The sequence below is a fragment of the Cynoglossus semilaevis genome, chromosome 14, assembly GCF_000523025.1.
Source record: "Cynoglossus semilaevis isolate Cse_v1.0 chromosome 14, Cse_v1.0, whole genome shotgun sequence".
NCBI classification, from domain to species: Eukaryota; Metazoa; Chordata; class Actinopteri; order Pleuronectiformes; family Cynoglossidae; genus Cynoglossus; species Cynoglossus semilaevis.
In genome coordinates this window covers 18896471-18918786 of record NC_024320.1, presented here as the reverse complement: position 1 = coordinate 18918786, position 22316 = coordinate 18896471, and the positions used below count along the sequence as shown (strand labels likewise).

General features: G+C 39.2%; 5 protein-coding genes and 1 long non-coding RNA gene across 8 annotated transcripts in view; 3 read left to right on the top strand and 3 right to left on the bottom strand.

Annotated features, from left to right (window-relative positions):
- Positions 1–6: 6 nt before the first annotated feature.
- LOC103390004 (cardiomyopathy-associated protein 5) lies at positions 7–4811 on the top strand. Its single transcript, XM_008325682.3, has 2 exons — positions 7–453; positions 850–4811. Exons 1-2 carry the CDS (start codon positions 329–331, stop codon positions 3053–3055), a joined length of 2331 nt encoding a protein of 776 aa, XP_008323904.1. The 5' UTR covers positions 7–328; the 3' UTR covers positions 3056–4811.
- Positions 4812–5312: 501 nt separating this feature from the next.
- On the top strand, positions 5313–8809 carry tor1 (torsin family 1). 2 transcript variants are annotated; one of them, XM_008325680.3, is made up of 5 exons: positions 5313–5642; positions 7073–7338; positions 7423–7598; positions 8079–8206; positions 8300–8809. In XM_008325680.3, exons 1-5 carry the CDS (start codon positions 5441–5443, stop codon positions 8542–8544), a joined length of 1017 nt encoding a protein of 338 aa, XP_008323902.1. In that variant the 5' UTR covers positions 5313–5440; the 3' UTR covers positions 8545–8809. The 2 variants fall into 2 exon arrangements, with proteins under 2 accessions (XP_008323902.1, XP_008323903.1); XM_008325681.3 differs by lacking the exon at positions 5313–5642 and adding an exon at positions 6100–6419.
- Positions 8810–10708: 1899 nt separating this feature from the next.
- Positions 10709–13314, bottom strand: nsa2 (NSA2 ribosome biogenesis homolog (S. cerevisiae)). Its single transcript, XM_008325679.3, has 6 exons — positions 13157–13314; positions 11981–12168; positions 11748–11898; positions 11455–11634; positions 11145–11337; positions 10709–10970 (listed from the first exon to the last, which is right to left on the bottom strand). The coding sequence occupies exons 1-6, from the start codon at positions 13157–13159 to the stop codon at positions 10903–10905; spliced, it is 783 nt and encodes a 260-aa protein (XP_008323901.1). The 5' UTR covers positions 13160–13314; the 3' UTR covers positions 10709–10902.
- A 198-nt stretch (positions 13315–13512) lies between these two features.
- gfm2 (GTP dependent ribosome recycling factor mitochondrial 2) lies at positions 13513–19369 on the top strand. The gene is made up of 20 exons (XM_008325675.3): positions 13513–13839; positions 13922–14006; positions 14123–14168; positions 14256–14353; positions 14444–14569; positions 14641–14729; positions 14822–14910; positions 14998–15058; positions 15187–15378; positions 15462–15542; positions 15643–15791; positions 16252–16392; positions 16490–16589; positions 16668–16854; positions 16948–17024; positions 17381–17519; positions 17741–17929; positions 18340–18455; positions 18605–18787; positions 18880–19369. Exons 1-20 carry the CDS (start codon positions 13807–13809, stop codon positions 19003–19005), a joined length of 2307 nt encoding a protein of 768 aa, XP_008323897.1. The 5' UTR covers positions 13513–13806; the 3' UTR covers positions 19006–19369.
- Positions 16863–18771, bottom strand: LOC103389999 (uncharacterized). The gene is made up of 5 exons (XR_003051687.1): positions 18677–18771; positions 18357–18469; positions 17804–17860; positions 17462–17513; positions 16863–17094 (listed from the first exon to the last, which is right to left on the bottom strand). It is a non-coding gene; the product is annotated as an uncharacterized LOC103389999 (long non-coding RNA).
- Positions 19202–22316, bottom strand: part of hexb (hexosaminidase B (beta polypeptide)) — a 6501-nt gene continuing 3386 nt past the window's right edge. Inside the window, exons 9-14 of one of the 2 annotated variants that reach the window (XM_017038616.2) lie at positions 22222–22308; positions 22063–22135; positions 20744–20924; positions 20353–20443; positions 20142–20246; positions 19202–19551 (exon numbers count right to left, since the gene is read on the bottom strand). In XM_017038616.2, coding sequence (XP_016894105.1) covers positions 19488–19551; positions 20142–20246; positions 20353–20443; positions 20744–20924; positions 22063–22135; positions 22222–22308 — 601 coding nt within the window. In that variant the 3' untranslated portion in view covers positions 19202–19487. Of the gene's footprint in view, positions 19552–20141; positions 20247–20352; positions 20444–20743; positions 20925–21415; positions 21591–22062; positions 22136–22221; positions 22309–22316 lie in introns of both variants that reach the window. The other variant, XM_017038617.2, reaches the window with a different exon arrangement.

Below are 22316 nucleotides of genomic sequence, written 5' to 3'. Positions count from 1 at the left end.
AATTATATTTAGACCCAGGCATTCACTTAATGCTATTTACCTTTTTTAACAGTTGTTGTCACCCATAGTTAACAACATATTAACTCAGATTAACGGTGCATTATTTTAAATGCCAAACACAAAGGTGGACAGACTGTGAACATGTGACAAATTAACTTCTCCGCATGTTGCAAATGCTTTCAGTGACACACTGGAAGACCAGTTTTCTATTTCAAGTTCAGGCTGAACACGGTGACCGGACTCAGGCTCGCTTGCTTAGAATGTGATCGACAGAACAACACTGCGTTGTGTTGAGAGGCTACAGCAAATTTATCAAGATAACACAATTATGGATACAGTGACAGAAGATTTCGCACAGTCGGAGGTGGACACGGAGATGAGGGTGTTGTCACCCGAAGACTTGGCAGAAGAACATCTTGAAGCCACCGATGAAGTAGAGATCCTTCAAAACAGGTGCAAACCTTTTACTTGTTAATTAGACTCAACAATTTCAAATCATATGCTGAAATTATATTACAAACCTTTGTATCAAAATTACTATATTTTCTGATATTAAATACATCTGAAATGTTAACAAGAAAGTCAGATGCTTACTTTTTATGTACAAATACATAAAAACAGATACCCCAAAGTCTGAACAATTACATTCCATAAGCGCGATGTGAACTGCATATTTAATCTTGATTACCATTTTTCTTAAGTAGGGCAAAATTTGAATATAAAAAGTCCCAGTGTAGACAACACTGATCCACTGACTGCAGTTATTCACTGCAGCAATAATTATGATCAGGCAATAATTATGGATTGTTTTATCTCACTGACATCTTGTTTGTGTAATTCTGACTTTAGCTTACGTGAAGTTGTCCATGACGACAATGTCCAACCTAAAATGCAGTGCTTGATGATGGACACCTCATTCTCCATGGTAACCATGCAAGGTGAAGACAGCGGGATTGCATGGGAGACAACCCCAAGTCGCTGCAGCACACCGTGGGCATCGGAAGCTGGATATTCGACGATGGATGGCACTTCTTCTGCCATGCAACCTGCGCCTGTCCCGGCAGGAAAGATCATCTTTGTCATGGATGATGAGCTGATTTCCAGACGAAAGAAAAGTAAAGAAAGAGTTAGCGCTCAGAAGAGAGCACAGGAGGAACGCGATGATAGCTCTGAGAACGTCACGGGACGTCCTGAGTTAGTGGGCATCTCTGAGCCAAATGTCAGATCCAAGGACAAGAAACTGGCTGACCCTTTCATAGATAAAGAACAACTATTCAGTGTGGTATCTGAGGGTTCAGAAATCCTTAACATTGTTGTTCCGCCAAAACTGGCCACTGTGGATGAAGAGGAAAGCAGAGTTATGGCAGACAACCTGTCATACCTGGAAGAAAGTCCTGTTCCTAAAGCCAGTGAAGAGACTAATGATAATGAGCTGTTGTTCCTAAACACCCCACCAGGGTTGGCTGCACCAATACCTATACAGGTAGAGGTTTCTCAGCCAATAGGGATACATGCAATGGATCCTCCAGGGGCCCCAGTCCCCAGAGTGGCCGTTGGAGGACCTTCTGGAAATATGGACTACTTTGAAGCATTCACTCTCATTGATGCACCGGCTCCAGGAAGTCCTGCTGTAGTAACGGTGAGACAAGTGGAAGAGGAGGCTGACAATGCAGCGCTGAGTAAAACCTCGGAGAAATCAGGACAGTCTACAAACACCAGGTTCACAATAGCTGTGGATAATGACAAACTGGACACTGTTAGCCTGCAGGAAATCAGCAGCGAGCTTCTCGATGAGGTGTTCTACGGCAGTACAGACGATAACCTCATGAAGAGTCTGGACAGAGAGGTCAAAGGTGTGGACACCAAAGGCACACCATTTAGAGTCCCTTCAAAAGAAAGCGGGTCAGCTTTATTTGGAAGGGATGAGGATGTTTTGACTCCCATATTTCTACCTGAAGGACCTCCAAAAATCATTGACCCCATTTTGCTGGAGGAACCCAAGGCCATGGCTTTCCTTTACACAGACCTGTATGAGGAAGCACTTGGAAGTCGACAAAAAGAAGAGGATACAGAAAGCATGACTTCTGAGAAGTCCTTTCACAGCAGGCATTCAGACAGGGAGGCCAGGGGCTATTTGGAGAAATACGCGCTCATAGATGAGACTCTTGCGGTGGAGGTTGAAACAACTGATAAAGAAAAAGGCCCTAAGGAAGGTCCACGGGTACTGACTCAAGATGTGTATAATTTTGGTCTTTTGTCAAAGCCTGAAAAAAGTCAAGTGCCAAACTCAGAGGAAGAAATCACAGATTTCTTCAGGTCCAGTGCCAATTCCTCTCCATGTGATACAGAGCCTTTCACCCGAACCTTTGACGAAGATGATACGGAAGTTAAGGTTAAAGCTACTAAAAACAAGAGCGTCTCCATAAAGGATGACAAAGTCACTGTGATCCCCATAGATCCACTCAGCACTTCAAACCTCCCATTAGACGAATTAGATTGGGGGAGCACAGAAGACTATCCAGAAACCCTGGATAACGAAAACTTCAGCAGCCATTCAGATCAGGAACGGTGGAAACATGATTCAGAAATGGAGAAGCCAGTGGCCCCGCCCAGAAAAAAGGCAACTCCAAAGGCATGTCTGGACTTAACGCCTCTGACTCCAGTTGACATCATTACACAAGAAAATGGAGGAGCTGGTGAGCCTGAGCAGAGTGAACGAGGGAAGGAAACAGCAGAGGAGACTGTGGAGGACGGAGAAGAATCAGAGACAATGTACTCCTCAGATGAAGTCATGCCATTTGAATATCCACTTGCTGCAGACGGCACTGAGGCTCAACAAAATGAGAGTGATGAAGGTGATGAAATAATAGTTAGAAAGACAACACCACCAACAGCTGTGGACAGTTGTGAACCAGGAATACAAGAGACTGGACCAGAAGATGTACACATTGAATCAACTGAACCAGCTGGAACTCTTTCAGAAAAACCAGGGGGTGAGCCCCAGGCTTTGCCAAGTGCATCAGTGAAAAACAAAGGGCAGTGTGTTATACTCTGAAGGAGGAACAGTATTTTTATCTCTTACAGGCATTGATCTTTGGTGATGTGTCTTAGAACAGAAACAAAATTTTCATTAAAACTATCCCATCAACCCAGCGGATAACACATCTTTTCTGCAGCGACCCCTTTTGAAGATCAGATTATTAAACAAAAAATAAAATTCAGTGCAATTTTCAACGGGAACAAAAATAATAACAAAAAATTAAAATTAAATGCTTTACTGTGTTCCCTTCCAACAGCCCCTTGCCCCCCACTTTGACAGCATTAACTCATCAGGCATTTTGGTTGGAAACATACGTATTTGGTGATATATCTAAAACATTGAGGACTAAGGTGGAGTCAAAAAACATTGAAAAAAATAATCAAACAAAAAATATATTAAAAAGTTTGCCATATAAAAAAATTTTGAGAAAATATTTTTAAAGATTATACTAAGGATCTCAGGTGAGGTTCAAATTATATATAAATATTTATTTATTTTTGGACATTTTAACCATTTTCTAATTTGTATATTAAAATGCATGGTAACCAATCAAGTGAAGCCAGAACTCTAATTTTCAGTGTAGGCGTTTGGGACAGGTGCCAATAAAGCATGATTCTTGTGTTTTCGATGGTTGAGGTTTGAGTCATGAATATGGATAAACATGGAGGGATTGGATTTGTTTGTATGACGTTAGGGTTGGTCTCCGGCTATAAATAACCCTGTGCAGCCCATAACCTGACACCTTGAAGTCTGCTGAGTGTGCTTGTAAACCGTAAAAAAAAAGTGTGTAATCATTGCAAGACGCACTTTGTGATGAATGTAAAATGTTTAATTCCTAATGTTTTCATATGATACAATAACTGCACTGTGTTATATTAAAAGAAACATCGTGACCCTGTGTGTATGTTTGCACACAACAAACCACTGAAGCAACAAGGAGTGGTCATTGGAAACACTCATTCACTAAAAGAACATCTTTATCATGGATACAAACAAGATTGCAGTTTACACTTAGAAATGACACACTTTGTGCATGGACCCATTTTAGAATTAAGGTTGCTGTGATTATCACACACAAACGCCCCCACAGCAATTTCGTGTCCGGCTGACACTGCTGCTTTCAGGCCTGAATCCAAAGGTCCCATCTGGAGCTCAGCAGTGACCCAGAGAATGTTTCCCATAAAAAAGGAGCTTGGAAAAGGGCACTTCCATGTATTTTTTAATAACGTCTACACTAATTTGGTAGAAATATCACACAGATCATAAAGTTAATTTCTCAAGTATTTTGTTATGATGAAGGATTTAAGGTCTGTACTTTCTATATTTTACTTTATTGGACTCTCCCCTCCCTTTAAAATAAATTTGGCGACATCTTGTGTCGTAAGTGTGTAACTGTACGTTTCCTGGAACCCCATAACAAAATATTTCCTACATTAAGATTGCTATATTTTACAGGATTTATTTACATCTTGTTTGGGGTTGCACTTACCAGACAGATTAGGAAAACGTATTCTTTTTCAATGTCTAAAGTTAGGCTAATCAAGTAAAGCCTCCTCAGCTGTAAGTGAAACAAGAAACGGTTCCGACAGGTGAAACATGAACCTCTCTCTCCCCGTAGATAGATTTGTAAATACAGATAGAATATATATAGAATTGTAATTATATTACTATAACGACAGTTGCAAACGAAAAACTAACTTTATTATAGAGTCAGTTATAGGTAGCTTCAATTATGTTGTTAGTATTTACTTTAGAATCCCTGCTGTTGTTAGTAAAAATAAATAAATAATAATCTCTTTCCTGCAACCATTTAGAGATGTAATTAATGCAGGCAAGATTTTAATAATCTTAGGTAGGTGTTGTACAACATTTTTCTCAGTGGGGCTCTGGCGTTAAAAAAACGTATTAGACTTTGATGTTTTTGTTTGTTTCTTTGTTTTTGTTTTTTTAATAATTGGTCATCTGCCAGCTGCCTGATTTTTGTATTTTTTACAATTTATTTTCTAACACATTTAACACAACTTTTTAATCACTGTAATTTTTGTGAATGTGATGAGTCTAGACAGCCTTAAACTGATTAACCATGAAGGATACGAACATCAACATAAAAACTTGCCGTGTTACCTTTTTGGAAATTGACACAGCTACTGATATTTCCAAATTTAATCCCAAGGTCCAAATTGTTCGGTGTTGCTAAAATTGAAGAAAGTCACAATAGTCCATTAAGAATATAAAAATGTTATCCTCCATTAGCTCATTTGAAGCTACAAATACAAGTGACAGGAGATGAACCTTAGGACTTTGACGTCACTTCACTTTTGTGCCTGTTTGTCATCTTTTTTGGCACAGACGCAGTGCGCCGTTGCATTTACCTTCATAAGTAGCGTAAACTCGTGAAATATGAAGCCGAAGAAACGCCACGTATTTCTCCTGTGGATACTACTGAGCTCCGGTGTGTTGGCCGAGGCCATCGAACCCATCAGCACCACCATCGCGGTCGGAATGGCTGCGACCCTGACTGCGTTCATAGCTAGCTACCCAAACATTTTTTACTATTTCCACGAGTGCTGTCGACCCGAGTGGATTTCGTTCAACTACACAGGTAACCCATGTACAGAACATGACGGGCTTCAGTTATAAATATAACTTCCGTGTTTATTTAAAATATGTAAGGGTGTAGAACCAGCTGTAGGTGTTAGGGTTAAGGTTGGATACACCGTTAGCAACACACCCATTGTACATGCAAAGTGCTACTTAATGTTTGTTTAAAATATACGTATTTTATTAGCTAAATGCTTTTAATTATATAAAAAATAACGGCTTGTAGAGATGTGCATTTGTGTACACGGACATTTGTAAACACGGAACTATGTCTAAAGAATCAGCTTATTTATATTTCAACAAAATATAAATTTTACACTGTGTGTTACAAAAGTGCACTGTTTCTGTTTTTCACTATTATTCGTGTATAAGATGAACTGTTTGGTGTGTTAACGCTTATTTGGGCGTCATTTTTAATTCTGTGCAGAAAGTGTTGTGGAGTGGCTTTGAACACTTCCGTCATGTGTCGATGACGTATGCGGATGTTCCTGTCTTGTAAAAGAGCGATGCAGAGTAAAGGCGTATTCACTGTATACAGTTTCTAGTGCAGTTTTCACTGCAAACGCGGCTAATGTCCGGCATCTGTTGTCTTTTAAGATGAAACCCGCACGATTGTTTTTGTTGATGTACGTGTGCGTCACGTGCTGCGTCCTGGTAAACTCGTTCGACCCGTTCACAACAACAGTGTTTATCGGCGTCGGTGCAACTCTGGGCCGGCAGATCTATCATTATTTACGTGAAAGTTGCAATTCGAATTGGATAGACTTCAATGCAAAAGGTAAAAAAAGAATCCTTTCCATTTTGTTCTTCAACTAAATTAAGTTTGACGTGTTCTCCCGGCGGTTTGTTTTAAGACCGATTAAAAATGTATATGATAACAATAGAATTGAAGTTACTGTAAAACGGCTACGAAGCTTGGAGGTTGGGGACACGGGTGAGAAACGACGAAATGAAGATTTGGATCTATCTCTGAAATTTACACTTTATGTTGCTTCAGCATAATTACTATATATTTCTTGTTGTTCTGTGAAGTGGGGTCTTGGGAGAAAGGTATATAAATAGCCAGTTTACTGTCACCTTTTCTGAGTTTGCAAACCTGTTCAAATGTAATTCTCACGGTGATGTTGTAATAGGGTCACACCCTGTAATGTTTTGTTATCAAGCTGCAGATAGCTGCCTGCCGAAACATGCATTAGCTCATTATGCAGCAAAATTGCCTTGATTTATTTAGTACTTCATTTTAAACAAGAATGTTTACTTCATGTTAATGAGTATTGAGACAGAGAAGGTTAGGAAACGTCAACACCTCAGCACCAATAGTTAATCTTTTAGCAGTTGTTGTAGTTATGTTATTGTTATGTAAATACCTATAATGTTGCTCGTGGGTCTTCATCCACTCACTGTGATCATTCTCTGCTGTGTACTTTTAAGGCCTCAAGGCTGACCTGGACAGCAAACTTTTTGGGCAGCACATTGCCACACGCATCATCCTGAAAGCTGTGAATGGATTCATGACCAACAATAATCCAAAGAAGCCCCTGGTACTTTCTCTGCACGGTTGGACCGGCACAGGGAAGAACTACATCACTAAACTGATTGCTGAGAACATTTATGCAGAGGGAATGAAGAGCAACTTTGTTCATGTCTTCACAGCCACATTGCACTTCCCTCACCAAAGCCACTATATTCAATACAAGGTAATCAGGGGTGGATTTATTCTAGTTAGTCAGAAATTGATGCATTTCTTTGTTTAATGACACCTTATACTTCTTTTTTTTAAGTCTCAGTTACAACAGTGGGTCAAAGGCAACGTCACCAACTGCGAACGCTCCATGTTCATCTTTGACGAAATGGACAAGATGCATCCAGGACTGATTGACGGCATTAAACCATTTCTGGACTACTACGAAAAGCTGGACGGTGTCTCGTATCGCAAAGCCATCTTCATTTTTCTTAGGTGAACATTTGAAGACTTTCATTAAAAAGTTTTTGTCATTTTGTAGCCCTTTAATAACTGCAGTTTTTAGATAGTACCTTTTTGGGCTACAGAAAAGGAGCAGTTCCCAAATTCCCAAGTTCCCAAAACAAGGTGAAGGTCAAGTGGAAGGAGATTACTGTGATTCAGCACGTGTGAAGAAGAAAGTGAAAGTGATTTTTCATTGTTGCAATAGTCCATAGTTGCATAGTGTCTCTTTAACCCATCATCATACAGTAAATGAGGGCTAACAAATTCATAGAAAAATGTCAAGAAAGATATACAAAGTATAAAAATATTTTCAGTGTAATTTTAGTCATAACTCTGTGGGAAAAGTGTTGCTTTCTAAGAGGCGAACAGCACACTAGAATCATCATCAGATTGTTAGACTCACCGATTTGCATATGTTGTCGAGCGAGTTCTGCTCCTTTATGTTTCGTGTGTTCCTGATTTTGCTGACAGCAACGCTGGAGGCGACAGCATCGCACAGACGGCTTTAGATTTCTGGAAAGCGGGACAACAACGAGAGGATATTGAGCTCAAAGACCTGGAAACGCTGCTGTCTCTGTCAGTGTTCAACAACAACAAAAGTAAGTGGAAGGTTCACACACTGTTGAAGTTTTCAGTGACAAAGAGTTCGGGTGAGAGTTAATTTGCAAACGTCCGTCAATCTTTCACCGTAGGTGGCTTTTACCGCACCAGCCTCATTGACAAGAACCTGGTGGACTTCTTTGTTCCGTTACTGCCTCTGGAATACAAGCACGTCGTCCAGTGCATCATAGCCGAGATGAAAGCGAGAGAAATGAAGGTGGACGAGAAGGTGGCAGACCAGGTGGCCAAAGATTTAATTTACTTCCCCAAAAGTGAGAGAATATTTTCCATCAAAGGCTGCAAAACGATAGAGAGCAAGTTGGACTATTATGTATAACGGCGTGATGGGACAAACGCTGTGTTCGGACACTAAGTGCACTTTAAAAAAAAAGAAAAAAAAAAGAAAAGACGACACAGCTGTCAGCCAATGACTACAGAGAAGAAGTGGAGCTGCGGACCTCACAGGAAGTCTCTGTACAGAAGACATTGCCAAACCTTCACTAATGTTGCATTTGACTTAGACTGAAGGGTAACAACTGTGCCACTCAAGTGATGAATCAAAAAGACTAGTGAACCGTCATTTAAAAAAAGAAAAAAAAAAAGAAATGTCTTTGCCCCACATAAATTACAAATCTTCAAAAGCGGTGCTAATTTCTTTAGAGCCCTGTCATGGTGTCTATATTGATTCATTTTCAGATGTAATCCTGTTGAATACCTGCCTTAAATCCAACTGTCATGATGTCAATATAGTAGTAGTACTTATGGGCCTTCATTTTAATTCCAGAGCTGGACATTGTGGGCGGGGTTTTCTACACTTTTTAATTCCAGAGCTGGACATTGTGGGTGGGGTTTTCTACACTGAGTCTCACTGTTAGATAATTGTCACCGTATCACACCAGTTCAACTAACGTGAGCAGGATTTGCTTTTACAAACTTCTTGTATCTAATTTATTATGTTTCAAAAACATCTCAGTCTATGGATATTAGCTCCGAGAGTGAGGATGCTACGTTTGTGTTTCCCACTGTATTTGCAGCTGAAGGAGAACACTACAGGAACTCAGGACAAGAAGTCTTTTAATCTAATAGCAGACAGTTAACAAAAGAAATTGGATGACTTTTGTAAGAAAGGCTGAAAGGCTTTTTAAAATCATGTTTTTTTTTTTTGTATGAATCTATCTCAATAGTCCCGTTGAAACAATGTGAAATATTTATATTCCTAAATTCAGTAGGACTGTATTTTCAAAAAAGAAAATTGCTTTTAACCTTAATTTTGCTTCACTTCAAATGACATGGATGCTGATCTAATATCAACATTTAAAAAAAAAAACTCTGCTACAAACTCTGGCAATCTGGTTAACAAATCAAAAATAAAATGTTAAGAGTTTTCCTGTGTCAGTATTTTATTGCACAATAAGGACATTTTAAGTGAAGTTTTTACAGTGTGGATACGAAGACATTTATACCTGTGGTCAATTAGACTCTGAAGTTGTCCTAATATAATTTACATTGGAATTGAAGAACTGTACCGATGAACTGTATGGTTCACATCAGTGAGGTGAAACTGAGAACACATTTCTTTGTATTTTGTTTAAAAAATAAATGCAGAATCAAATGTCATTCCCCTCTGGTGATTTATCAAGTGCACAGAAAATAAAGCATTTATTTATTTTTTAAATTGGTTTAAATCAAACTCACTATAATTAAGGAACTGTATGTACAACTAATGCAGGCCAGGTGTCCATGCCATTTTGTTTTACTAGTAACTGGCAAATGTATCAGGGAAGAAAATGCAGTAGTTGATATTTAATCACAATCATAAATGGACTTTGTATTTGCAGTGCTGTGAATACACTTAAGTCTAGAGTGTGTTTTATTGTGCAGATATGGAAAGTGAACTCCTTGTCACTGTGACACAGCTCACCACTGCACACAACCAAATGTGACCTCTGCTTTAACCCATCACCAAAGTGAACAGTGGGCAGCTTTAAGCGCCCGGGGAGCTGGTGGATTCGAACCTGACCCAAGTCCGCTTCCTTAACCACTAAGCCACCGCTGCCCCATGAGTGGGGCTAAGCTACAACAGTGTTTCTCATATTGAGGGGTGGAGCAGTTTACTAGGAATGACAGTGATTCAAATAAAGTACTTGATGGCCCTACTACATAACAGAGTGCTGCAGAAAGTATGGCAAGCAAATAGTGCCACTTGATGTTGATGGATAGTCACACTCAAAAAACATAGCTATATATATACATACACACAAACACATATATACATACATACATATATACACAAATATATATATACATGTATGTAGGGGTATATATACACAGACAAAACATTAAAAATACATATAAATATGTTTAGAATTTTGTTAATTTCATGACCAACGAGTCTGTTTGTTGGTCATAAAATGAACAAAACTTTTTTCTAAAATTAATAACACCATACTGTACATACAATAATGTTTTTATTAATGATTAAACAATAAGAAACAAAATCATTTGTTTTATCATATCAAGTTTATTGACATCAGATTTTACACAACGTTATCCCCGTTATATTTTTTTATGCAAGTATCCAAAAAAGTTGAGCTGCGTCCGAGATCTTCCTGTAAGTCCATTGATTTGTAGTTTCTTTGTGTTCATTTACCTGGTGTAGATCAAAAGTTACCAGGACAAGTCCATTTTGAGAGTCTTACACCAACAGCACCGCATTAATGCAGCCGTCATTTTCTGGATTATTTGTCACCTGAGCATATTTACCTGTGAAGCAGAACAAAGACGAGTCACGACATCATTGTCAAATTAACAGTGTGGACACAATGTTTCAAGTTTTGCTGCTCAAAAAAAAAAAGAAAAAAAAAAAGCAGTGACTATTTCTGTGAAATAAAATTTTAACTTTAAAGTAAAATGCTTACACAGACTTTGAACACTCACCCCAAATAACCTTTCCCCCTTGTGTTACAAGACCCAGCTCGCTGACGTTGACCTCCACAACTGTGCCTTTCGTGATGACACCCAGGGAGGTGTACAATGGTGAGGAAGGATTCTTCTTTACTCCGAGGATGGGAAGACAAAATGTGGCTTTCAGCTCTGGATGTGTAACATGTGCCTTTTTAAAGCGCAAACCCTGAAATATAGGAAGGAGCAAGAGTCAGTTACGATTGAAGAATAAAAAAGAAATTGTATTTTATGACTTCTGTAGGAAAAAAAAAAAATTAAAATATTTACTTTGTGAATTTCTTACCATTGGTCTGATAAAACGTTCATATTTTGGAGGTTTACGAGTAAAGCCATCACCGACAAAGCAAACTTTTGTGACCATTCTCTTCCAGGCTTTCTTTTGCCTCTTTCCAGTTTTGATGACCTTCAGCACTTCTGTCTCTCCCTGAGCGCGCACCTTTGGTAGGGGCACCTCCCATTTGCCCTACAGAACACATGACATTCTTGACTGTCAGAAACATTGGAGTGGTTTCCACCCGTCTGTACAACCATTTCAAAATGGTTGTACTTACAAAAAAAGTGTAAGGTGCTACTTACCGCCTTCTCTTTCCTCTTTTGTTTGATCATATTGGAAAGGACTTTAGCTCGTGACTGTCCTTCTCTGTCCAAAAGGTAGGCTGGTACGGCTCCTTCGGGGGTCTTATCGTCATTCTTCTGCTTGGTCTTTCTCTGTTCGTGCATTTTAATACTGCCAAAAATACAGGTTGGACTCAGGTTTCATTCTCTACACTAGCATGTGTCCAAACAACTTTTCACCTTCTCATACTCACGTTTTCTTCATCTGGATCTTTTCTGCATGTCTCTGTTTGTGGTAGAGTTTGGCCTTCAAGCCGATCATCTTCCTGGCTTTGTGAGAGCGCTCATGAGCCTCACGGCTCTCCTTCTTCCTCTTCCTCTCATGGTGGTCCAGGCGGTATCCATGCCGCTTGCGGTGCAACTCAATGTGCTCGTTCTGAGGCTAAAAATAATAATGATAAAAAAAATAACATTTAATTTCAATTCTGTCAATGCAAGCAGCGAGTCTGGTGGATGACAAAATAATAAATATAAGCATTTTATAAGTGGCTCAAACAAATACTTTGCATACAATTGTTGCAGTTATACAGCTTCACAAAACACTACAGCTTTGTGTTGTATTAAAACTACACAATTAGTTTGGATGTGTCAAGCATGAGGAGTCTGGATTACAAATGGTGTTAATATATAACTTATTCCTGTTAGAAACACTTTGTACAAGTTAATTTTATTATTTTATACTATTTATACTTAAACCTGATTAAATTTGCGCCCTGCAATAGAGTATGAACTTATGTTTGTAACCAGTAATCCATAATTATTAAATTATTTATTTGAAAGTTTTCTCTTTTTACTATATTCTACAAATTATGGCTCATTGGGTAAACAGCATATATTTCCTAGTAATACATAACATGTGTTCATAAACGGTAGACGTTATACGAAATTGCGTCTTTTTTCTTGTTGTGAATAGTATACTTTTGTCCGCATAACTATACATAAAATTCAATCAACTAAAAATAAACTGGTTTTAAATTTCGATCCAATGTCAACACGATAAGTATAACAAAAATCACACCATCCCATCATTTCTATGGTACCGTGTGGTATTTGAAAAAAAAAAGCAGAACTTTTTAGGTGCCTTGATTTTTCTATGACACAAATAGATGTAACTCATGTTAAGTAAAAATACAGAATAATGAAAAAAATGTCGACATCTACAATCGAAGTGCACAACTATACAAAGACAACAATATGTGTTTATAACCTTACACATAGCTACAGCTGTCAGTAGATGTAAAACTATCGTCATATAAACATACAAACACGCTCCCATGCCACATGTAAACCTAAGCTAATGCTACAACAGATGCTAATGTTTTAAACAGTTTTTTTAAGTGAAAAGACGGCAATAAAAGTTGTGTTCTTACCATTTTGTGTTTAAGGTGTTCTTCTTAGCAGTTAATACGTCGCAGGTGGTAATACTTGACAAAGATGTAGGATACTGGGGATTTTCTTTTGAGCCTGGGGTTTCAGGTGTTGTTTTTACCCAGGGCCGGAACTTAAAGGAAGTACGACGTGACAGCGTAACGCTTTTCCGGTGAGAGAATAAGCCCGCTGTATCTATTATTTTAACAAACAAAACAAATCGAATAAATTATAATTGCTGTAAATTATATTTTTTGTTTTTAAAAATATATAGAATAAAATAATTCGAAATGTGTAAATATTGACGTAACGGGGATTTCTTTCGTGCTCGGAACTATAATCCTCAGATGTTTGTTTCTCAAAACACATTTTTGGGTGGTACTCAAAGCGTGATATGTCTCGACTATCGGAAAGATGATTTTGTTTTGAAGGACATTTTATTTAACTACTTTGTGTTGTGTTTTTTGTTGAAAGCTATCCTGCTGTGGAAATCCTCGCTTTTCTGCTAAATGTTTTGTCGTTATCATGGTGTTGTCATACGAAAAGAGTTGGCATTTTTCACCCAAACCCTCTTTAATTAATGGTCTTTTACTATGGCTTTAGCTTATTTTAATTATTACAATAGAAATTGGAGGAAATAAAGCAATTAATCATGAGTGTTATGACAACTAGCAGGATGATTTGGGTAAGGGAAAACGCAATACAGTTTTTGTCAAAATCTGTTTTAGTTACAAAAAAATATATTCTTAATTATTTATTTCGAACAGGAAAGACATTTATTTACTCTGGGGCTTCACTGCTTCAGATGTAGAATGGGCCATCACATGAAGAGACATTACAGCTTTCTGCCAGGTATGTTATTAGCCACTTTGATTTGTGTATGTCAAGAAGCTAAGTGATAATACAAAAACAAAACAAACAGATTAAACATTTAAGATCATATAACACATTTGTGTTTGTTGCCATAGATGATGTCAAATCTTTGCGGGCTGTTGTCAACCCTGATATATCAAAGTAAGGAACTTTATTACAGAGTTAGTAGTTGTAATAGATGCACTTGTTGTTGTTCCCCCTGATCAATTTGATAAATGTGTGTTGTAGGATTCGGAATATTGGCATCATGGCCCACATTGATGCGGGAAAGACGACAACCACAGAGAGAATGCTTTACTACTCTGGTTACACGCGAGCTCTTGGAGGTGTGCAAGAGAACGACAATGATGATTTTCCTATTATTCTGAGACTGTCAGGGTTGTGGTTTTTAATCTCAAACCTATTTTTTTTCGTAGATGTTGACGATGGAGACACAGTCACTGATTTTATGGCTCAAGAACGGGAGCGTGGCATAACCATACAATCAGCAGCCGTTACGTTTGATTGGAAGAGTCACAGAATAAACCTCATAGACACACCAGGTGACAACAGGAATTATGGAATGATTACTCAACTAAGTGCAGCCACTAGAACTAGCGTGATTTGATTACAGGACATGTCGACTTCACACTTGAGGTGGAGCGGGCACTTCGTGTTCTGGATGGTGCTGTCGCAGTATTTGATGCCTCTGCAGGGGTTGAGGTTAAAATCCATGTCTTCTTACATCTCAATTAAAAAAAAAATACCTTGCCTTCTGACAGTTGTTGCTTCTCTCATCCTAAACACACCTGCAGGCACAGACACTGACTGTGTGGAGACAAGCTGAAAAACACCACATTCCCTGTGTCTGTTTTTTGAATAAGATGGACAAACCAACGGCTAAGTGAGTATTTCAGTAGTCACATTGGGTACTTTTCACTGGGTATTTTTTTTTTAAATAACTGGAAACTCTGTATTCTTTTGTTCCTAGTCTGAGATTTTCTATTGATAGCATTAAACAGAAGCTCAAAGCCAACCCAGTCCTCCTGCAGGTACGCTGTCCTACAGTCAACGCTCATTCATGACTTTGACATTGACTCTACAGACAAAATCAATAAACAGAGAAAATGTTAAAACTATGTCATCAATTTGACTAATCTTTTGCATCTTGTTTTTGTAGATTCCCATCGGCAGTGGGAGGGACTTCACTGGTGTAGTCGATCTGATAACAAAGCAGAAACTGACGTGGAAGTTGAAATCGTCAGTATTAGTTGACGATGGACGGAAGTTTGCAACAGAATCTGTAAACGGCTATGATGAGCCAGGACTGATGAAGGACATCAGTGAGGCCAGGGCGGCATTACTGGAGCAGGTGGACTTCAGTTATATTCACTCGATTAAAAATAAGCTTGATTTGACTTTTAATATACAAACATTTTTTGTTCCCAAACACAGGTTGCTGATCTGGATGACGAGTTTGCTGAACTGTTGCTAAATGATTTTAGTGACAATTTTGATGCCGTTCCCTCTGCCAAGGTGAGTAACTGTAGCTAGTACTCCATGGGTCGGTTAATGCTGCTATACAGAATCAAAGCTGCTTTATAATGTGGAGTAAACTTTAAAAATGTATCTAAAGGTACAAGAGGCTGTACGGCGGCTGACTCTGGCCCGTAAAGGTGTCCCTGTTCTCTGTGGGAGCTCTTTAAAGAACAAGGGTGTCCAGCCTCTTCTGGACGCTATCATCGACTACCTGCCTGCTCCTAATGAACGACTGCACGACTTAGTGTGAGTTAATATCATATCCTTTAAACTCGCACAGCTGGAAAAAATCCTCTACATTAACAGAAATGGTCCTGGGGAACATTATTATAAATAATACTAGTGTGCAATAAAACAGTTTCCTATTAAATGCCATGAAAGTCTAAATTAAATTTCATAAAGCAAATTTTATTAAAAGAAAATGTATTATTATTATGCATTTCATCTTAATTGTATCATTTAAGTTTCGTCGACTAAAATACTTTTGATATTTCGTCGACCAAAACGAAACTAAAATTAAAACAGTTCTATAGACTAAATTGGGACAAAGACTTAATGTTTTAGTCACAGACTAAGTTTAAGACTGGATTTAAATTTAAATGAACACTGTTTTGAACATTCTTTACTTTAAAAAAATCTGATTCCTGATTTGAGTGTTTATACACATGTAATGAATTGATTGTCTGTTTAATTCATGATTCTACAGGCGCTGGTACAAGGACGACTTGTGTGCTCTGGCCTTCAAGGTTGTCCATGAGAAGCAGCGCGGCCCTGTGGTGTTTCTCCGAATTTACTCGGGTACATTGAAACCACAGACGGCTGTCCACAACATCAACAGGAACAGCACGTACGCAGTACTCACTGCAGTAATACAACCCTCAGTGTACTTCATATACTACATACAGGTCGAAATTGTTACTGTAATGTGACTTTGTTATGTGCAGTGAAAGGATGACTAGGTTGCTGGTGCCATTTGCTGATCAACATGTAGAAGTCGCCTCTATGACTGCAGGGAACATTGCAATGACTGTAGGACTCAAACAGGTACAGTAGACCTCTGTGTACTACACCCAGGAGGTTGTTTTTTTCTCATTTGTCTTTTCTTGCTCTCCGTCATTGAAGACAGTGACAGGTGACACCATCGTGTCATCCAAAGCCTCCGCTGCGGCTGCAGCTCGCCGAGCGCAAACCGAGGCCGGTGGGCTGAAGAAACTCAAGGAGCAAAGAGACGTGATACTATCTGGAGTGGAGGTCCCTGAGCCAGTTTTCTTTTGCACAATAGAACCTCCCACCATGGCCAAACAGGCTGGTTAGTGATGGTGGTCTTTTCTCAGCAGCTTTCTTCTCCTCAGGAACTTTCACAGCCTCTGAAGAGTTTGTTGTTTTTTTTTTCCTCTAAAAGATCTCGAGAATGCACTTCATTGCCTCCAGAGAGAAGATCCCAGTTTGAAAGTGAGGATTGACCCCGACTCTGGCCAGGTAAGACCACAGCAGTACAGTCATTTTACCAGACGTGGGCAAAAGTTTTGACTCGCGGGCCACAATTGTCCTAGAATTGAACAGGGTCAGGAGGAGAAAGCTGGAGCGTTAGTGTGAACTAGGATAAATGACATGTAAAAGTCATGCATAAAGGCTAAAATACTTTTGTCATTTTCTACACCAACTATTGGGGAAACATGGGTATTGCAGGGAAAAGGCAGAAGTATAATGATAATTGAAATAAATTATATAATTTGGAAAAGTTTGGGCTGGACCGGCCTTAGTTTTCTCATGCCTGGGTTAGACTCTTCATATCTCCAGTTTAAATGAATGTTCTGTGTAATTTGTATTCACAGACTATTTTATGTGGAATGGGAGAGCTGCACATAGAGATTATCCATGATCGAATCAGAAGAGAGTACAGAATCGAGACTCACCTTGGACCACTGCAGGTGGCCTACAGGGAGACTGTCCTTCATGAGGCCTCTGCTGAAGGTAATGCATGTGTACCTTAGTACCTCAATCCATATATATATATATATACATATATACATATATATTTATATATATATATATATTTATATATATATAAATATATTTACACACATACATATATACATATACATCAGAATATAAGCCACGCCTCGATTTCTGTGATAAATTCATAAAAAAATAAACTACATCTTGTATTGATTTTCTACTTTCCTATGACGTAGATACACTGGATCGTACTATCGGGGAGAGAAGACATGTGGTGACGGTAAAACTGGAGGTCAAACCTGCGGACACGTCCTCTGCAGACGGTTCGTGTGACTCATCGACCTTTGCAGAGAAAGCTGCAGAACAGTTATCGGAGGAAATGAAAGAGGCAGTGAGAAACGGAGTACAAAGCTCATACCTTCAAGGTATCGGGTCTATGTTGAAACAAAAACAAAATATTAATGTGTGACAGTAAATACAAAATGGAAAACATACTATAAATACACATGGGAATGCAGTGTAAATGTGATACTCTCAACAAATCTGACTTGTAACTTCATGAATTCCTACATTAGCAATAATAACATTTAATCAAATTGATCGACAAAGGTGAAGAGAGAGTGACAGCAAATGAAAAAATATTAGGTTTAAATCATTTTCTTTTGAAGAAAATGTACCTGAAAAGTGCAGGATGTCTCAGAACATCAATAAAGATTAAGAAGTACTTTATAGTTATTACAGAATGTTGGTATTAACTTCAGTTTTAACTTCCTCAAACTGAAATATATGTTTATTTAAATGTATGTTGATTTCCAATGTCTGCTCATAATTTCAGGTCCATTACTCGCTTACCCAGTACAGGGTGTAACTACACTGATCCAAAGTGTCAGGGTGGAGCCAGGAACATCTCCGGCCATGGTCTCTGCCTGCGTGTCCCGCTGCATGCTCAAGGTAAAGCCATAGATCTAAGATGAGAAGGTACTGGTGAAACCTGTAAACCTATCGCAGTATTTGGTCGCTGATTAACAGCAAATGTGATGTCACAGCTCTTAGCTGCCTCGGTGTCGGTGTATAATCTACTGTTTGATGTGTGACCCCAGGCACTGAAGCTCGCCGGAGGTCAACTCTTAGAGCCTGTGATGTCACTGGAGGTGACAGTGAGGGAGGAGTACCTCAGCTCTGTGCTGGGAGACTTGGCCCAGAGACGTGGTACTGTCAGAGACATCCAGAGTCGCCATGACGACAAGGTGCTGCTAGCTACCGTGCCCTTAGCGGAAATAATGGTGAGATGGTATTTTATTGTTGTGACTATGCTGTTTTTAAAACAGTGATTTATACTTTACTTAATTTTCTTATCACACATTTTCTTTTAAAGGGCTATTCCACCGTCCTGCGATCCCTAACATCTGGAAACGCCACATGTTCTCTGGAGCTGGACACTTACGAGGCCATGAACCCTCAGGACCAAAACATGCTGCTGAAGAAAATGGGTGGGTTTTGATTCCTGATGCAGTGAAGCTGAAGATTAGTGGGATAGGAAGACTGGCCGTCAGTGACATGGACACTGCTTCAGCCAAAACAGACTTTCTCTGTGACATCAGATCTGTAGGTCTGTAATGTCAAAGACCTTAAAAGGAATAAAATGGACACGTGTTTAACTTCCATAATACTTGAACAGCAGAGCAGCAATCAGAGTATTTCATTTTATCTATTTATTCACAATCAATTATACAAACAGGTATAAAACAAGATTGTTACAGCAAATTCTGGATTTTCTATTTTTACTGCAGCAGATTAAAAAAACATTGTCAAAATGTTCAATGCAAAAAGGTTTCCATGTAGCAGGTGTTGATTTGTTAGTGTATGCAAATAACACATGTTCAGCAAGTGATTTTACACAGTTTAGAGGCAGATGGAAATTGTGTGCAAATTTGAATGATTTCCTTCCCTTTTCCATCCGTGTGATCTGCTCCTTTGCTGTATTCATATTCCTCTGTACTCATTGGGGCAGAAGCTGGAAATCAGCGGCTCAGCAGGGATCCCACGCCTTAGGGAAAAAAACAGCCAGAACAATTAAATAATAGTAGCAGATTGTTATAAAAACAAAGACAGAGGAACTCAGAGCTGGTGAAGCTCTTTGTGTGTGTTTTCTTCAATTCCTGCGAGTGTATCAGTGCTGTGTTCAACTAAACAACGACTTACATCGGAATTCTGTTACTGCGGTGCAATGTAACATGATTTTTGTTGTAAGATGGTACTCGCATACTGTACATAAGTACCTATGTCGCTCACCTACACTAACACAGTGGTAACGTCATAAGGTGGGACATAAAATCATCAGAAACCGCACGCTTGACCTAAGCTTGAGAGCCATAATGGAGGGCAAAAAGTTCCCAAAAAACAACACAAAGGAAAGAAATTCAATTTAGAGCTATGTATGGTGTACAACTGGTGAACGTATACAAAGCCGTCTTCTGCCTATAGCGCCATGTTACAATTTATCCGTCCACTGCGCTTGCCAAGTACTTCCCTTGCAAAACGTTAACGCACTATGTCGCGGTAAATATTATGGAAACTGCTACTACTACCTAAAACAGAGAATTGATAGACAAGTATAAAGACACAATATTGACTTACTCCACCAAGCGGCAGCGGTGCCTTGAGAGCCTGTTGAAGGCGTCACTGATGTCTGTCACATTCTTATCGCTCCAAAGACGCTCTGCCACAGCACTGGCACGAGGCCTAAGACAAGCAGAGGACGAGAAAATCAAGAAAACAACAGACCTCCTCAGGGTGTCATCACGCCTCCAGCTGACATGTAAACTTAAAAGAAGCACACGAGTCGTACCAGAGCCTGGGTGTAAGGTTGGTGGCATCAACATATTCTCCCCACAGACAGGCCTCTCCACCAATCACAAGTTTCTTCTGCTCATCTGTTCCTGGATAACGAATGAAGCGTTTAATGAGAACCAGCAGCACCGCTGACAGTAACCACATTTATTTCAGTTTAATTTGCTGTAAGAATTAAATCCAATATTCCCTCTTCATTCAACAGGCCTACACATATGCACAGGGATAACTTTCAGCTCTGTAACAAGCTTCAAGCAATAAACTAAAAAAAAAAAAAAAGAGTCAAAGCTGTAAAACAGAATCACATGAGTGTTTGAACCCTGACTCAAAGAAATACAACACAAAGTCCAAAAGGCCCGGCCAATCAAAGAAGTCATGCAGACACAAACCCTGGAAATCCTGTGGGTCAGCGCGGTAAATGCCCCTCCAGTCCTCCCCGTAGGAGATACGGTTCAGGTACCAGGGGGTGGACAGCAGGGCCTGGTAACCTGAGGCTGTAACATTTGCCATCTCGCTCTGGTATTGCTGCTGGTTTCCCTTCCAGACATGGATTAATGTGTCTGGCTTTAGCTACACAGCACACATACATACAGACATCAGTAATTAACCTAAAATAATGATCAAAAATTAGGGAGGGGAGGGAAAAGTACACACGTCTGAGCCTTCCAGAGTTTCCGAGAAAGACATCTCCTATGACCTTGACTGTCTGTATATGGTTTTTATTTAGGGGGATCATTTCAATTTTATCTTTAAACAGTCTAGTTCAATGCCACAAATGTGTTTTTGTGAATTGGTTCTGAACATATGCTGCAGCCCCAGTATTTACATGTTTATATGAAACTGATCTAATCCTGCTGCTGGACCTGAATACATCAGGGTTGGTCCTCCATATCAGTGACCAAAGGCCGACATATATGACTCTACCGACCAACCGCACTGCCCCATGGTCGCTGATCATATCTGATACACTCTGGATTTCTGTCACAACTGTGCATATTTAAAGTGTACACCTGTTGAATAAAGCATGCCAACCCCAGAGCAGACATTTTCTGTTGACTGACCGTTGAAGTTGAGGGGCTCGGCCTTGTAGTATCTCTGCCAGTCCTGTCCGTAGCTAATATAATCTAGGTACCATGGGGCGGAGAGGATGGTCTTGTATCCTGCTGTTGTCACCCTCTTCATCTCATCATTAGCCCCACCGCCAATCCACACATGAACTACTGTATCAGGCTTTAGCTGCAATTGTTACAAGCCAGACTGAGCACTTAATGGAATAATGCAACATTTGGGGAAATGTCTCGATTTACATTCTAAAAAATGTAACTCGGTCCAGGCTACCTCTATAGGCACGCCAAAGGCTAACTTTTTAAAATAAAAAATGCATATTAAATTGTAACTTTTCAGATATACTGTATGTGTATGTTTCATACTTCTGTTTTTTGGTATCCAATAAAGTGTCTCACAATGTAAAGTCAGATCACAAAGTCAGAAAGGACAGGTGTGGTGTTGTATGATGTAGGGTTTAACTTTAAAAAATGCCACTAATAATAATAATAATAATAATAATAATAATATACTTTGTCCATTGTTTTATGGTAAAAACCTTAGTGGAATAACAAAACTGTAGCACTGTTTTATACCATATCATTTAAATCAGAATAAACGAATCAGATATAAAGCCTCTCAGTGGGAACACACATGACTTTACCTTCACACCATTGTCAAAGACCTCCTGCCAGATCATGTAGCCCTTCTCTTTACTGGTGACAATATCCAAGAGTCTGTCAAAAAAGAAAAACAAATATTGATGAGAGGTTTGTAACATCGGAAAATGAGCAGAAGACTGAAGTTTAAATGAGAAACAGACTTCTGGATGTAAAAAGATTCCAGTTTTCTGTAGTCATCCCCAAAACCTTGCTGCTCCATAAATTTCTTTACATCTGGGTTGGACTTCCTGCAGAA